Source organism: Epargyreus clarus, unplaced genomic scaffold (assembly GCF_041222505.1).
Source record: "Epargyreus clarus isolate Ecla_fem2 unplaced genomic scaffold, WU_Ecla_fem_2.2 ptg000018l, whole genome shotgun sequence".
Taxonomy (NCBI): Eukaryota; Metazoa; Arthropoda; class Insecta; order Lepidoptera; family Hesperiidae; genus Epargyreus; species Epargyreus clarus.
This window is the reverse complement of record NW_027332226.1, coordinates 2324259-2341287: the sequence shown is the minus strand read 5'-3', so window position 1 is coordinate 2341287 and position 17029 is coordinate 2324259. Positions and strand designations below refer to the sequence as shown.

The 17029-nt window shown below is 33.1% G+C and overlaps 1 protein-coding gene across 1 annotated transcript in view; it reads left to right on the top strand.

The window, feature by feature from the left end:
- Positions 1 to 674: 674 nt before the first annotated feature.
- ds (dachsous cadherin-related 1) overlaps positions 675 to 17029 on the top strand; it is a 363453-nt gene continuing 347098 nt past the window's right edge. Inside the window, exons 1-2 of the mRNA XM_073082577.1 lie at positions 675 to 868; positions 13344 to 15090. Of these exons, the coding sequence (XP_072938678.1) occupies positions 13372 to 15090 (1719 nt within the window). The 5' untranslated portion in view covers positions 675 to 868; positions 13344 to 13371. The remainder of the gene's footprint in view (positions 869 to 13343; positions 15091 to 17029) is intronic.

Here is a 17029-nt window from a genome sequence, read left to right as displayed (position 1 = left end):
TCATCTTTAGGTTTGTAGAAAGGGCTTGATAGTACTGTAGTTACCTAGTATGTAGTTTGGTATAATTTGCTGAATGGTTGTATTGAAGGCAATATGCCCTTTAGGTAGGTACCTAATGCCGTAATAATATTGATATTGAAAATCGTAAGATTAAGATTTTAGTGATATCAGTCTTTGTAGATAAAAGTGTAGTTAGAACTTTTATTAATAGAGTAGAGTATTCAACTCTACTGTCGAGAGTCGAATTTTCAAACAACTTTGCTTGATTCAAAATACAAGTTTGAAAAACCATATTCACAATAGTTACCTAGAAATCTAAGGTAGATAAACAATGTGTTTAATTTAATACTCTACATTCGAGCTCTGTAAAATATATTTGATGAATAATATGATACCATACAGTTTATACTTTGAATAATCTGAGCAACTATCGCAAGCGTACTGTTACATAAAGAGCGTAACCCAAAAAAATTGAAGCGATTGATAACGCGCAGAATATAAATAATTGTGGGCTTTATCTTTTATCATTACCTTATCCACAGATCAAGTGGCAGTCGGCGTCCCTATGGAGGGAGCCTCGAAATTGGCGCTCAAACGGTATGCGACCGACACAACCTGTTTACAGGGGGGCGCCCCTTGCCGCGCCGGCCGCGTCCGCCAGTGCCTTCCGTACATCAGGCGCGACAGTACGTACCGCGCGCGACACTCGCCCAAATAACACGTTTCCTAGTGAAAACTGTGCTCTAACTAGTGTATTGAGCTGTGCCGTCGGATTGCAGTGTAGTGTGCAATTGTGTTGTGTTTACATACGGCGACGAAAAACCCAATTGATTATGGTGAAAATTGTGTTGTGTTAAGGATTCTGGAGGTGGGTTCTTAGGCGGTTTAGCGAGGAACTCGAATGCTCAGCTAAGCCGCAGCTTTAGATACGTATCGCGAGCTTTCGTCTTTTCTCTATATGCAAGTTTGTATCGCATTCGCTTGTAAATGTGCGTCTTAATTGGTCGCCTAGGTCTTGAAAACCATTTATGCTAAGAAACTAGTATCAAAACTAGTCGTCCGTTTATTGAACTTTTGCTTTTTGTGTGTATGAAGATATAAAGATTTATAGGTCATTAGAAATAGTTGTAAGTCTCACTGATCATTAGAAATGGATGTCTCACTGAACATCAGAAATAGAAGTGTAAGTCTTGCAGATCATTAGAATCATTAGAAGCTCGAGTTTCAATTTAGATTTGCTATCATATCCTGTTCGGATAAGTTCAAAGTTGTAGGTTTCCTTTTAAGGCATAGATACCGGCGTGTTAACAGAAAGGATTTTATTAATTTAAGCTTCCACAAAACACTATTGAATTCAACTATTTGAAACATGTAGACAGGTGTTGTGGTCAGATTTATATGTTAAGATTACACTAGAACATTAGGCGTACCAACTTCCCGACGGATGCCGGTAGGACAGACATCCCATCTGTTAAGGATTGCTTAAAAATATGCAGGAGTAGCCACTCAACTTAAGGTGAACAATCTTAAAGTTACTTTAAAATCTAAAGTTAATACAATTGAGATAAAGATGATAAAACCTTTTTACAACAAAATATCTGTTATAAAATATAGCAGATACGTTCAAAACAACAGTTACAATGTAAGAAGTTAATAGCTATAAATATTGTCGGAGTTTACAGCGTATTAATAATCGCGGGCACTTTATTAATGAAGGTTATAATTGGGGAAATCGTAAACAAAGTTTTGAATTGCAAAATAAAGTCTACAGTTTATCATGAAAGTATAACAGTAATAAAGTCATTTAGTATAAAACTGTAGACCATTCATAACAAAATATCTTTATTAGTGAGCTAAGTAAATGCTTCGTGTATAAAACTATTTTTGAAATATCTACCTAAGTTAAAACCTATACGCTTAATCTTCCAAATTAGTTTAAAACCTCCAGTTATCAATTCTAGTTCTATCTGAACTTATATAATTGATAGATACTAAAGTAGAATTTACTTTCTAGCGCATACACATATTACTTAATTCCTAAATGTTTCTAATCCTATAAAGTTTCTAAATAAATGTTTCGTGTATCAAAACCTTTTAGAAATTCCCTAAACAACTTTGAATCTTTCAAGTGGAGTTTAAAACCTTAAGCTATTATAAAAGTAGAATATTTATTTTTATTAATTAAAAATAAAAATAAATATTCTACTTTTTAATTTTCGGTCATGAAAAATAATAAAATCGGTTTTACATTATTAAATACACATACATATAAACAGATATTAGAATTACTGTTATAGATTTAAACAATTCGAATTAAGTCGAAACTTGCCAAGTATCCCACAACGTTCCGTTAAATTTCTGAAATAGTTGTGCGAGACAAAAGCAATTTCCTGAATAACATTTTAGTAACAGAATCGAAGCAATCTCTCACAATACAATCACACAATTTCTCGAGAATGAACTATTTACAGTCTCCGAAGGATATGTGGATTCATAAGAATCAGTATAACTAGGAATATGCTTGCTTAGCACGCAAAAAAAATATTATTATGAAACTTTTTTCATAAAATCCTTGAAAAATTTACGGTGATACGCAAATATTACTAGAAGTAAGGAAAGTACAAGTATAATGCATCTTTAGAAGCTGTAAAATAAGAAGATATTAAATATGTTTACACACACGAAGCATTATGCGTAAAAAAGAACTGAAAATTACTTTTTGACATATATTGTTAGATGGCGTTTAACTTTATTTCTGTTTGACATAAATACTTTTTACATCAATGATTAGTGATTATTCGAGTTGAATTTGAATTATAGTTAATCTCTTTAATCATTATACCAAATATATTATACCAAAATTGCAGTTTTATAGATAAAATTATATCTCTTCATGTAATTATTTCCAATAGAATTAAATGAGCGGCTATTTACGTATCTTACAATATTCAAATAACATTTAATACTGAACATCTAATTTATTCATTAATGCGTTTACATTTAATATTATCTTTAGTTTCACTTGACTTTTTAAATACCACCGCATTCTTTTTTAAATTTCTATCAATTGTAAGATCTCAAAGCACTTTAAATTTGGTTGAACTACTTCATAAGATTATGAATCTATCCTATATATATCCGAATCTATAACAGTCGAATATCAACAGCGTTGCAATAATAATTAATTTAATCCAGTTAAAACGTCAATTAAGCCATCCTGCGCTTTCCAAGTTGTGCCCTTTCAACGAGCAATAACTTCTAAATGCCCTTTAGTCGGAGGTCTAGCAATAAACCTGGGCATTTACTAAAAATATAAATTCGTTGTCCTGCAGTCACGAGTGGTTCATACCTGCGAAGTACACGCTCGTCGATAACAATCATATTCAATGCAAAGTAGGGTTAGGGCTGGATGCATACGTGGCTTTTTTACGTTTTACCTCGAAGCGGCTCAAGCTTAAAAATCAATAGGCGACGTTGCTGAGATTTAGTCGTTTTGAATAATATTAGATGTTTCCGAATTTTGTCTTGAAGAAAGTTTTATAATTGAAGTACGAGTACCGAATATGAGAAATTGTGAAATTGCTTTACAATTGCAAAAAAGTATGTACTTACCTAATTTCAAAATTATAAAGTTATTTAATGAGTTACTTAAAAAAAGTGTGGCATGAATAATAAAGTAATTTTTAAATCATGAGTGTAATTAAAAATTGTGCTTTACCAATAAAAATATTAATGTTTTACGAATAAGCATACCTTAAGTTACTGCTAATATATTGTCTATAAAAGTTTATAGATTTAACTTAGAAATGTTTAGATGCGTTCATTATTAATGAAGTTAAAATGATATGAATGTATTATTCCGATAAATAAATCCCTAAACAATACTTAACACAATTGTTTATATAATATACAGAAAATAACATTTATGATAAAAAACATTTAAAAAACAAGTCACATAAATTTAGACGATAATGAAAAACCGAGTAGACATAATATTTTGCAGTCCTATTTTACATAATGTTAAATTTATTAACATCATTAACATTTATGAACATTCGTTAAGTTGCAAGTTAAGACAGCGCCTAACCTTCCAATACTGAGGTACGTAGTTATTGTTTAGGAGACGTTGATGTGTTCGTAGCGACAACCTACAATAAGAACAATATGCTATGAATTGGTAGGTAATTTAAATTGGCTATTCGTGTTGTTAGTTTAAAATGGTTTTAGAAATATTCATGTTTGTTCAATCTCCGGCCTGTTCTCTGTTAGTAATGGGAATGTAATAAATATACCTTTGTACAATATTTCAGTAACCTGTTATTATTAAAATGGTGCTACAGTTGTTCATACACTGTTAGATAAATTAATAAAAAAATGTTTTCTAAATGGTAATATTAAAAGCAAACTGAAATACTTAACATCCGATCGTTAATGATATTTTGTGATATAAATTAAGTAGAAATCTTTTGTAAAATTATTAAGGTACCTAAGTGAAACATCGGATAAATATTTTTTTAGTTTGCGCAGAACTTCATATAGTACGTAGACCATAAGAAATGTTTTTTAACTTCATCCTCTGCGACTAAATATGGATTGAAAGATGTATAGAAATAAATGTTAGTACCTCCTGTACTTCTAATTTCAATTACATAAATATAAATTCACCATAAAACCTATTCTTGGTTTAAAAATAAAAAAAAATCAATCTAGGGTATTTTTTATCTGTGTTCCACTTTTAAAATATAATCTGTTTCATGCTCGTAGGTGTGTTTAGACGCTTCGCACAATAACTCATTCGTCCGCGCATAGTTTATGTGGACGTTAAATTCGGAATCGTTAGCGTCAGCCGACGCGACGCATGCGCAGGATTTTTGACGCTAATTCGTTAAGGAGTCCTAGGGATGCCCGATATGATTCGATATATCGTTTTCCTACTGAAATATCACACCTACGTATCATATGGAATTCTGAAAATATTTTATTTCACAATTTTAATATTGTTATGAACGATAATTGAACGAACGACAAACAATTAAACATAAAACCTCCTTTTTCGAAATCTATGAATATTGTTATAAAATAATTATTGTTATATGACATGACAAAATTAAGACAAAATTGTTTGTGGAACAAGAGCAAATTAGTTATTACTTATAGACAGATTTAAGTTATTTAAGATAGATCTTTCGACTATGTACTGACAAAATATTCATTTATGGGACCATCTTTTTTAAAATATAATTCATTTTAATCTTAATTTTAAACAATACACTTGTTTGAGTATATGTTGATTGAAATGCATGCGTTACGATTATGATTATTTCGACACAAAGGGATGTGATGATATTGCGTATCGACACATTCGATACGGATGTTATGTATCGATACAATAGACGTTATTGGGCATCCCTATAGGCTTCGAGTTCTTGGGCCCGCGACCGGACCTAACAATTTCGGTATTTTTAACCTAAGAACACACCTTTATGCATTTATTTCTTATTTTGTAGCGCTTATAGGCACTATATAACAATTTAATTATGGTGTTCCTTTTCCACTTTTTGATTTTTGAAACAAGCCTTAAATATACAAGTATTTGCTTTTCAGTGTTTTAAGTATTTCGAAGAGTTGTCATGTAAATATTCAGAATATTTACTGCAAAGTTTTAATATAAGTACGTAAAAGTTTCGCGTTAAAACACGAGGTATAAAAGAATCTTATCGGACCAGTGTTATCAAAACAGATTGAATTAAAATCTTGTTCTGGTTTCAAGGGTGTGTTAACAGATATATACGAAAATTCTTGGGGATCAGGGTTAGCAACTGTGATTTTGGCTGTTATATTTATGTAATTATGTTTTTTGAGGCATTTGGCAAAACAATGAATTCTATTTTTGGATGTATGCTTTTCTATATTTTTTGGACATGGGTTTTGGTAATTTCATACGGATCAATGTGGTCATTTGAATTTATAAATCCATTATACACATAAAATATCCTCACAGTAATGGATACAGTAGGTATAAATTTATTAAATCATCAACTCCGGCGACACGGAGACATCATGATAATAAACACAGCCAATACGCCTGTCAACTTGCAACAAAAATAAAAATACCGACAAACGGCAAACCTAAATATATGAATGCGGTTTTAAAATTCATATACATACTAAACATTTCTTAAAATAATCGCAGAGTTGCTTTAATTTTGTTTAATGCTCGCCTCTCGAGACTTCGCCCCGTTTTCATAAAATTTCAACTTTATGATCCGGTATAATGTGTACTGGCTTACACGGAAACTTATGCAGAATGAATTGAATTAAAGTTATAAATTTAAAAGCACGAATTTATGCTTATTGGTACTAATCAAGATTTTTTTATTTTGGAACAAATGTGAAATTTATTGTGCAGTACCTACTGTTATTGAATTATTATTATTACATATCTAATTGATTAATTTTGTATAAGTAATGTATGTATTTACTTTGTAGAATATTTTGCATAACAGTTGATGCTATTTTATATATTATATTCTACCAAATACATACGAATAAGTTACTGCTTTTTTACGTGAAATAAAAAAATAATAGTGTTTTAATTCATTACTTATACATTTATTTTAAAGCAATTGTAATGCGTACAAAAAATGAAAGTAATCATTTATAACAAGCTATAATTAACTATTCAACCCCCTGGGGGATACATTTACAAAAATATATTTTAAGTATATTTTTGGAATATGATATGTTTTTCATGTGTTTTGTATAATTTTTAACCTTTTTAAAGTACAATATTAAGTAGGTACTTAATCAGACTTATAAATAAACAAGGAACTATTTATATTTACATAATTACTAGACGACACTAGAGGACTAGACGAGATTAGGTCTTAATAATTAATTAATGAAACGAATAAATATCAAGTTGGATTTATTGCCCAGTTTATTATCATGTATGAATATCTAATTCAATTTATGATTAATATACACATTAAACATTCGAACTGCGACTGCTATTATTATTATAATTAAACAACTTTAAGTGTATGCGTATGAAAGGTAAACTTGTAGAGCCTTTAGTTCCACTGTCGCGGTACCAACGCCCCACCCATTTTTGATTTAAAACATATAAAGTGTTGTATTCTAGTTTAAAGAACATAATGAAGACACATTTATACGAGGCATTCCAACTTAGTCCTCAGGATAGCAGTGCCTATGTCGCTAATCTCATATGGGATTCCAAATTCTTAAGTCTCAACTCTAATTGTATATCCTTCTATAATCTAGAATAAAGTGGATGGGTATTAAGACGACTTAAAAAGCGCGTTAATAACAACTCCTCTTAGAAAGGTAACAATAAGATCTTTCGTAAACAAATACCTGATCTTAATTTACTTAAGAATAATTTCCAAGAAATTTAATGCGTTTTTAAAACTAAATCGATTCAACCATCAACTCGATTTACTTTACTTTTAATTATTAATTATAAATAATATAAAATATAGTTGATAAACGTAATAGTTAAAATAATTAATAAACTGTTGTTATTAACTATAAGCTTCCCGTACATGAATATTTAAACCATTTTTATGATAAGTTGAAATAAGCGACGTATAAAAAGATATTAAAATACTGGTTTTGCACTTTAAAAAATTGTAGTTCGAAATTAAACCGGGTACTCGGTTATTTATATAAAGTTATACAAACAAATATTAAATTTTCTTATTACTTCCGAAAATTCTTTTGAACTATAACGTGTTATAGATAGGCCAAATACATAACTTTGAAAGAACTTATCAACGTTGACATAAAGAAATCCTTTTTTATTAGAATAATAATATAACAGAATAGTATCGATAATAAGATAAATAAATGATTTCCACAACAACCTTTATATAAATAAAGTGGAAGATGTGATTTTAGATTTATGCTTCGCTAGTGCAAGGGGCTTTTTAAATTAAACTGTTTCTTTAAAATTTACATAACTATAAGACTTATATTTACATACATTTTTTCTACATATTAGGCACGTTATATATCTTCATTGTGATAAATTATATCAATGGACGACACATCGTTGAATATGTAATTCCTAATATACATATTTATAAAGATATATTTTACGTTTGATAAAATCATGCCACCGGCAACAATACACTATAAGAAGTTATTTTAGAATAACAATAGTTTGACATCAAATTATTTTGCAAGTAACAGTGTATTTCTTGAAAAGAATTCATTATTTAAATGTAACGTCAGACATAGAAAACTAATCATATTAATTTGAAAAATAAATATTTCCATTATTTTTTACTTAAATTTGGTGCAAAATAAAATTTTAAAATAACGTTTTGGATTTTTGAGATTTTGCAAAGCCGTCAGCTATTACTATCGGTTAAATATCGATTGAAAAATAAAATTAGAAAGAAAAAGATTGTTTGCGTCATTATGTTTTTTTCGTACATGAATGCATATTAATTACTAATTATGAATTATTAGTAATAACAGTAGCATATTATATGACCATCTCATATGAAAGCTCATTCTGAAATGTATCTAAGTATCTGAAGTATCTCTTAATTAAAAATTGGTAGCGAACATTAACTAAAACAAGATACCTAAACCCAGGCCTTCTTACCGTCAAGGCGGTTAGCTTAGAATTCCTCGCCACTCGCCAAAGTATTTGGATGTATTCGATAGTATTCGTGGTATTCAAACATCCAATGTATTCTTGGCCTAACGCTTACTAGGGATGTGAAAAAATAATTATTTGTATAAGTGATAATAATTTGTGTGTTTATTTTTCTGTAATAATCGATTTTTATGATTAAGTTTCTAAGAGAGTAATAATCTATGTTTAATCATCGATTATTTTTAACAAATCCTTATATGTATATGAACCTATTGAAAGCAAATTTCGTAATGTTAGCCGTTAAACTTTTTGTTAGCCGTCAAATTATTTATATTGATGGATAATCCAATAAATATTAAATAACAATAAATATTAATTATTTCTTTATTTTTTTTTTTAATATTCTATACTTCTTATTTATTAACTATTCTTTATAAATTATTTATTTATTATTCTGGGATTACTGACGACCGTTTGTTTCATCGGCTAATTTTGAAGTAACTTTGGAAAATCGATATAATTTAGGAAAAAAATCGATTACTAATTAATCGATTTTCACTCGTTCCAATCCCTAACGCTAATCCACGGAACGAGGCGAAACCGGTCATCTAACGATGACACCGGCATGAGTTATTGCGGCCAATCAACGGCATTCCCCCAGTTTAGTTAGAACTGTGTGAATTCTTCCTTTCTGACATACAATGTTGCTACGAAAATAGAGGACGTATAAAGTGTTACTTGTGTCCACAGTCATGCCATATCTGATTAGTTTCTGCAAAATGCAAACATGAGCGTAAATGTATATGTACCCGTATATTGCTATATGAAATTTCTGCTTGATATCAGGCAGATGAAGAAAATTAAACTAAAATGAAAATTATGTTTTGGCATCATTGAGAAATGCCAGACAAGTAACAATTTTTTAAATAAGGTACAGATGATTTTTTTATTTCATTAATAAAGATTTATGTATACATCACAAGCGTACAGAAACAAAGTTAAATTCTAATAAAAATTTAATAAAATACTTTAATCGATTGTATCGTGTTTTATTATTTATTGTATTATGGGCAGTTAAAAATAATAATTTATGTCCTAACCGTTGCTATAATAATGAAATAGAAAAAAAACGGAATCTTTGATTTATGTACGAGCCATTGTATATTAACCATATATTGTGTGACTTAATATTAGGTATATCTATTTTTACAAAATATTGAAGTAAATTTATTGCCTTTACATTTTTTTATTTACGATTAACTAACCATAATTTTTAGTATCTAGGTATGTTTATTAAGTGGAGTTATATAAATCTTGAAGGTCCAGTAGTAATAACTTACTATAGTTAATTTTTGTCAATTTCAAGACGGTATCGTTGATAATAAAGTTGTGATAAAAAGACACACTTCACGAGGCGTTCCAACCAATTCGTTAAAATATAAAATTATTCTAATTATCTTATTTTCAGGCAGAATGTACCTACTTAATATTTTTTTAATTTCTGTTTCGATTATAACTTGTGGTCTAATAGTCTTTATTTGTTTGTGGCCTTCACGGCATTTGGAAATCTATGGTAATAAGAATTATAAATATAGAAAGTTATTATTTATCTTACAATCAACTAAGATTAACTGCCAGTCAGTATTTAATGAAAGAGATTGATGGTTACCTACAACGTATGAATGTTATCAGATAAATAGCTAATATATATTTCGTACGTAATTCATCATAAATACTTATGTAAGCGCAGTTTTTTTATTTTATTATAATAATAAGTAGTGAGTATGCAATCCATCTGATGGTAAGTTGCAAGTATCACCCATGGTCGTCTGTAATCAGCTACGGATAGGATTTGAGTCCTATCTAAGGTTGACCGCAGATACGTTGCTACCCTTGATGACTAAGTTGGACCGCCCCATATGAGTGTCTCTCTCTTAGCACACCCTTCAAACAAAAACTTGGCAGTTTCATAATCTACACTAATATTATAGTTAAAGAGGAAAACTTTGTTTGTTTGTTTGGTTGTAATGAATAGGCTCAAAAACTACTGGACCGATTTTAAAAAATCTTTCACCATTCAAAAGCTACATTATCTACGAGTAACATAGCCTATATTTTATATGAAATATATTTGATAAATAGATTTTGAGGCGGTACAAAGTTTGCCGGGTCAGCTAGTTCTCTAATAAGAAAGAAAATACGTGTGGCGTTGGTGCCTCCGGAGTTAACCAGGGTATTCTACCATCTTCCTCATCTTCATCTTCATATATTCCTTCAAATATATGTTACAACTACATTTGTTAAATAATACGTAATACATTACTTTATAAGACACATATCTTATATGTAATCACGTAACATATCATAAACACTTATGTAAGTACAAAACTTATTTAAACAATTTTAAATAATAGATAAGAAGCAATTATCTTACATAATGCCTAATATCAAACGAACATCTTAAAAGACATTAATCTTTGATTATTTAAGCAATTCATATTTAAGCAATACGTAACTGAGTTCTTAAAAGTAATTATAAATTTATAATAGGTTCATTAAATATAATAGCTTAGTTATATAAAATGTTTGTATATAGTGACTTGACTTGTGATGTACAGTACTCTTACCATGAGTTTTTACGTTTTGACAAATATGCCTGTTTTAGTATTTGTTTACGTATTTGCCGATACAAATTCCAATCTATATAGTGTCAGAAACGTAACATTAAACGTATAAATTGACAACATGGCGCTTTATGTTTTGTCTCTCTTTGTTGCGAACATGTGAGGCAGACAAAAATACTTGAGTAATTACTTATTGTTACGTTTACTCAGTCTACTGAAGCAAACGGAACATAATAATGTATTAAGTAAACGTAACATAAAATTGTGGGATGTTTTGAAAACTCATGGTAAGGGTACAGATAACCACGGGCCACGGTCGGTCGGCGTTGCTACCCTTGAGGACTAAGTTGGAACGCTTTGAATAAGTACCTACATTTCAAAGTGGAACACAGCAAAATAGGTGGGGCGGTGTTGTTGCCTCGTGTGTCGAACCTCAAAGGGTTCTATCACCTTCAATCTATTTACTCGGGAGGGTTATATTACAATGCTTTTTGCGCTATGCACTTATTGCATTATCATCACAATTTTGAGAGAAGATTTCATCATTGTAAACACAGAAAAAGTTACACTAAGTAATACATTCACATGACGAAAGTATATTCGAGATAACTTTATCCAAATTATGTATAAAGTGAAATTTTTCTTGTATTTTTACATTGAAATAATAATAGGATAATTAAGTGAGAATTACTCTGCCATATAACAATAGAACACATTGTTAGAACAATGTTAGTTTTTTAATGTATCATATCAACTTTTTTAACATTTTAGTAGTACAGTAGTGTTGCATTAGGCACCTGTTGTATGACAAGCGAGTAAATGGTCGGTTACAGGTGATAAAATTATTATCGACCACCGGAAAATGGAGGAGGTGCGATATATAGTTTTTATTTAAGAGTGATGAAAAGCCCTTGGATTCGAAGTGTACTTAATCATTTGTTTATAAAATAACTATATATTAGATTAATTAACTTTGATCTTTTTATCTATTTATATGCAATAAAATACGATATTGTTTTTGATCGAAAAACAGCACTTAATCAGTACTAGTATGTAGATAAAATTAAACTCTTTTATGTGTTATTGCATGTTAAATATTGCCATAATTATGGTTCAGTTTCGCTTACCTTTATTTTCTAGTTATAAGACAAGTGCATAAAGAGAAAGTAAATGCAGTAAATGGTAGACTTTCCCCGCCGAAACCCGTACATCTGATATTATGACATATCCATGGCATAATGAGCGTTAATGAAGCCCGCAATTGCCAGTATCGCCGAGTCTAATTTGGTGATTTTAGTGCGTCCACAAAATTCGGTTCGAGAAAATTTAGGGCTCGTCCACACTAGCGTTTTTTCTTTGTTCTTCGAAGGACGCACGCGCAACGATGCCACGACAATGCATCACATACATCGTGTTGTCGCGGCGTAGGCATAGTTCATAGGCATAGGCGTAGTTCTGCAGTCATCGGTTTGATAATATTATTAACAAAATGGTTACAGACGCATAGAGTATTATTATTGGCGTTTCTATGAAATTAATATTAATTAAATTCTTCTTTTTACGATTAAGTGCACGTACGGTGTTTGGGCACGATAGGCGTACGTCAATCGAACGCCTACGCTGAAAAGACGCTAGTGTGTAGGAGCCCTAAAGTTAAAAACGTCGAACATTTGATGGCCGTTTAGTTATCGTTATATCATATATCGAGTTTTATATAGTTTTATTGCCGCCCATTAAAGATAGCTTTGAAATATCTCGCAGGAAGTACTTTTGTTTTTAATGATGTTTTTAACACTTCTAGGTTGTATAAAGAGAAAATATGAGAAATAGGAACTAACTAAGAATTTAAGTAATTCCTTGAATTGAAGACCGTTTGTGTATTCGTAGTTTATGGTCGGTGAACCACATAGGTGTTACACCGACACCGAGTACAAAAGGACTTTGTGTAGATCTACATAAAGTTCTCTTGTTGAGAAAGTCCACAGGCCATTAATAGCTTAAGCATTTCGTTCCTTTCTTTATTCCGTGGTCCGTGGTATGAATGACACAAGTATTAGAAATTTAATTAATTATACAATTTCTCATTGCAGGTGTGAGTGACGATGTGTGAACGGTGAGATGGCGAGACGCGCGATGTGGCGCGCACTGGTCTTCCTGCTGGTCGCTGCGGCGGCGGCCGAGCACGTGCGCGAGTTCAGCGTCCGCGAGAACGCCCACGCCGGCGCCCTCGTCGGCCACCTCGGCGACGAGCTGCCCGACGCCGCGCCCCCCTACACCATCGTCCCCGTCCCCGGAAGCGCCGTCAACGACGACCTCAAAATAGACCCCCACACCGGGGAAATACGCACCCGCGTCCCCCTCGACAGGGAAAACAGAGACCACTACGCTCTAGTCGCCATACCCGCCAGCGGAGACAACATCCGCGTCGTCGTCAAAGTCTCCGACGAGAACGACAACGCGCCCACCTTCCCCGCCCCGGTCATGAACGTAGAGTTCTCCGAGAACACCCCCAGAGACGTTAAAAGGAAACTCAATCCGGCCAAAGACCAGGACTTGGGCGCGTTTAATACTCAGAGGTATAATATAATTTCGGGAAACACTGACAATGCGTTTAGGTTGTCCTCGCATAGGGAAAGGGATGGAGTGTTGTATTTAGATCTCCAGATTAACGGGTTCCTAGATAGAGAAACCACAGACCATTACGAATTGGTCATAGAAGCGTTAGATGGAGGCACTCCACCTCTACGAGGTACCATGACTGTAAATATTACCATATTAGATGTAAATGATAATCCCCCTGTGTTTGCGGAAAGCGCCTATTCCGCTATGATACCGGAAAATGCAACAGTTGGAACAACTGTTTTGAAAGTGTCGGCGACGGATTCAGACGCAGGTGAAAATGGATTAATTGAATACTCGATAAATAGAAGACAGAGCGATAAAGACAATATGTTCAAAATAGATCCCGAAACGGGCGAGATTACTGTGAATAAAGCGTTAGATTTTGAGACCAAAGAACTGCATGAACTGGTCGTCGTTGCGAGAGATAAAGGCGCTCAGCCCTTGGAGACCACGGCGTTTGTGTCCATTCGCGTAACAGACGTTAATGACAATCAGCCTACGATTGACGTTATTTTCCTAAGCGACGACGCGACACCGAAAATATCGGAATCGGCACAATTAGATGAGTTTGTAGCTAGGATTTCAGTGCACGACCCCGACTCCAAAACTGAATACTCTAACGTGAATGTAACATTGAGTGGTGGTGACGGCCACTTCGATTTACGGACGCACGATAATATAATTTACTTAGTGGTAGTTGCGTTACCCTTAGATAGAGAATCACGTTCCTCTTACACTCTTAACGTAGTTGCTACTGACAAAGGATCGCCTCCTTTGCACGCGTCGCGTATAATCAGTCTTAAAGTCACCGATGTGAATGATAATCCTCCGGTTTTCTTGGAAATCGTTTATAAGACGAGCGTCCCCGAAGCGGCGGCTCCGGGTACGCCAGTAATCCAAGTGTCAGCCAGTGACGCAGACGAGGGGGAGAATTCGGAAATACGGTATTCGTTGCTACCGACACCGCAGTCCGATTGGTTCTCGATTGACGAGCGTTCCGGGTTAGTGACGACGCGTTCCCGTGTAGATTGTGAAACGAATCCGATGCCACGGCTGACAGTGGTGGCAAGTGATCGCGGTAACCCGCCACTGTCGTCGACGGCCACGTTGTTGGTGACAGTGTTGGATGTGAATGATAACGAGCCGATCTTCGACCAGTCCTTCTACAACGTGACGGTGTCCGAGAACGAAGCGGTCGGCAGCTGTATTTTAAAGGTGAGTCTTTTTGATTATTTTTGTCTTTTTCAAATGTAATTATGTTTTTGGAACTGTTTCTCCATCAAATCTAGATTATACGTTATTTACGATTAGGTGTACCTATATAATCTCGAAAATTTAAAAATCAGGAGGCGTACGAGATATCTGCGTCGATTAAGACTCTTATTTCCAGAAAGCTTATGAATGGATGGCGGGTCTATTAGCTCTTAGAATTCTAAGAGTGTAGCTCTTTCCTAAAATGGAAGTAGAACTTTTGTATGGTCTCACAAAGCACGTCTACCACTCAAGTTAAAAATACTTAAAATATATCGTGCTGCGGTTGGTAATTCATAATGCAAGTAGACTTCTTCAAGTAAATACTTAGATTATATGTAGTAGTAACTTAATCCAATGCCAAATTCCTTGCAAGCATATGAGGTCAATAATGTTCGTTGAACCAAACCGCATGATAGCCGCGAATCAAGAACGATTAAAATTCTAACTGTCTCACACCTTGGTAGCATATTTCATTAAATAAAAATAATACACGTTTTTAGGGTTCCATTCCCAAGGGGTAAAAACGGAACCCTAATAATAAGCTTCCGCTGTCTGTCCGTCTGTCACTTGATTTTTTTTACAGAGTTTGTATAATAGTGGCTGCTTTAACATCAAATACTAAAAAAAAAAAAAAATACTTGAATGTAAATGGGTCGCCATACAAAAAGCCGCTACTTTTCGGCATTTTTCGCTTTAACTATTAAACCGTTATAGGTAGGCAGTTCAAAATTTCATGTATTTACTTCTGTAGCTGATTGATAGCAAATACGTAAAATAAAAAAAATGTATCAAAATTGGGCGGTACGGAACCCTCCATGTTCGTCCGACTTGCACTTGGCCAATAATTTGAACCAGCGGTGCTGTTAGGTAATTAAAAATATCAATTTGGTCTAACAGTTGTAATAAATCAGAATCAGTTTCGTTGGTGAAAGTTTTCATGTAGCGTGACTGTTGTTAATTTGTTGTTTGATTTAATTACTCTTATGTCTGAAGTCAAGAACAGTTAAATTCTTGCAAAAAAATGGATAAGTGCGAATCTGGTGCTAAGAAGGGTTCCGTATCGTATCATATTTTAATTTTTAATATTGGATAAAAAGAGGAACAAAAATGTTTTTGTGTAAAGACCCTTTTAATTTGTAACTTGTTATTTGTAATGTTACGTGAGATATAGTAATATATATTTTACGTAAATTTCAAGTCATCCTATTACACTTCAACAGGTAATTCAAACAATACGAAAATACCTAAATTTTATGTGGATCCCCTTTTTGTATTAGTATTTTTGTAGCGGTCTTACGCTTAGTAAAAATTTCAAGTGTCTGTCTGTTATGGTTCAACAATACCGTCCTGTGATAGATGGAAGGACAGCGGAACCTTAGGAAAAGGGTTCCGTTGTCACCATTTGTGTACGGGACCCTAAAATCAAATTGAAAGCAACCATGTATCATCTGATATTATTTATTTGCTCCGTGGGAATGAGGAGTGGGCTGGCGAAGGATTTAGGTCGTTATAACAAGTGGTCCTATGCATTCAAATGTCGACTAATTATGCTAGGCTCATGCGCATTGTGCGCTGTTGATACGCAAGTTAGTGCTTACAAGCGCACACTTAGAGCTGATTTAATTAACCGCTGGATTAAGTTTTATAATGAAATTATAACTGCTATACTCGGTATACGGCGCCGCTGTTAAAGTAATAGGTGTACCAGTATAGCAAGAGCAAGCTTACTAAGAGCAATAAGGTGGCCCCAATTTTTTTTACAGGATTGCGGATGGTAACGTTTACCGTGCGTATATATTTGTTATCCTTTGGCACGCCCTGTAGTACAAGGGGGTTAATGATTACCATATGAGGTGTCGTTTAAATTCGTCTAAATTGTGGGAGTGTCATTGGCTATATT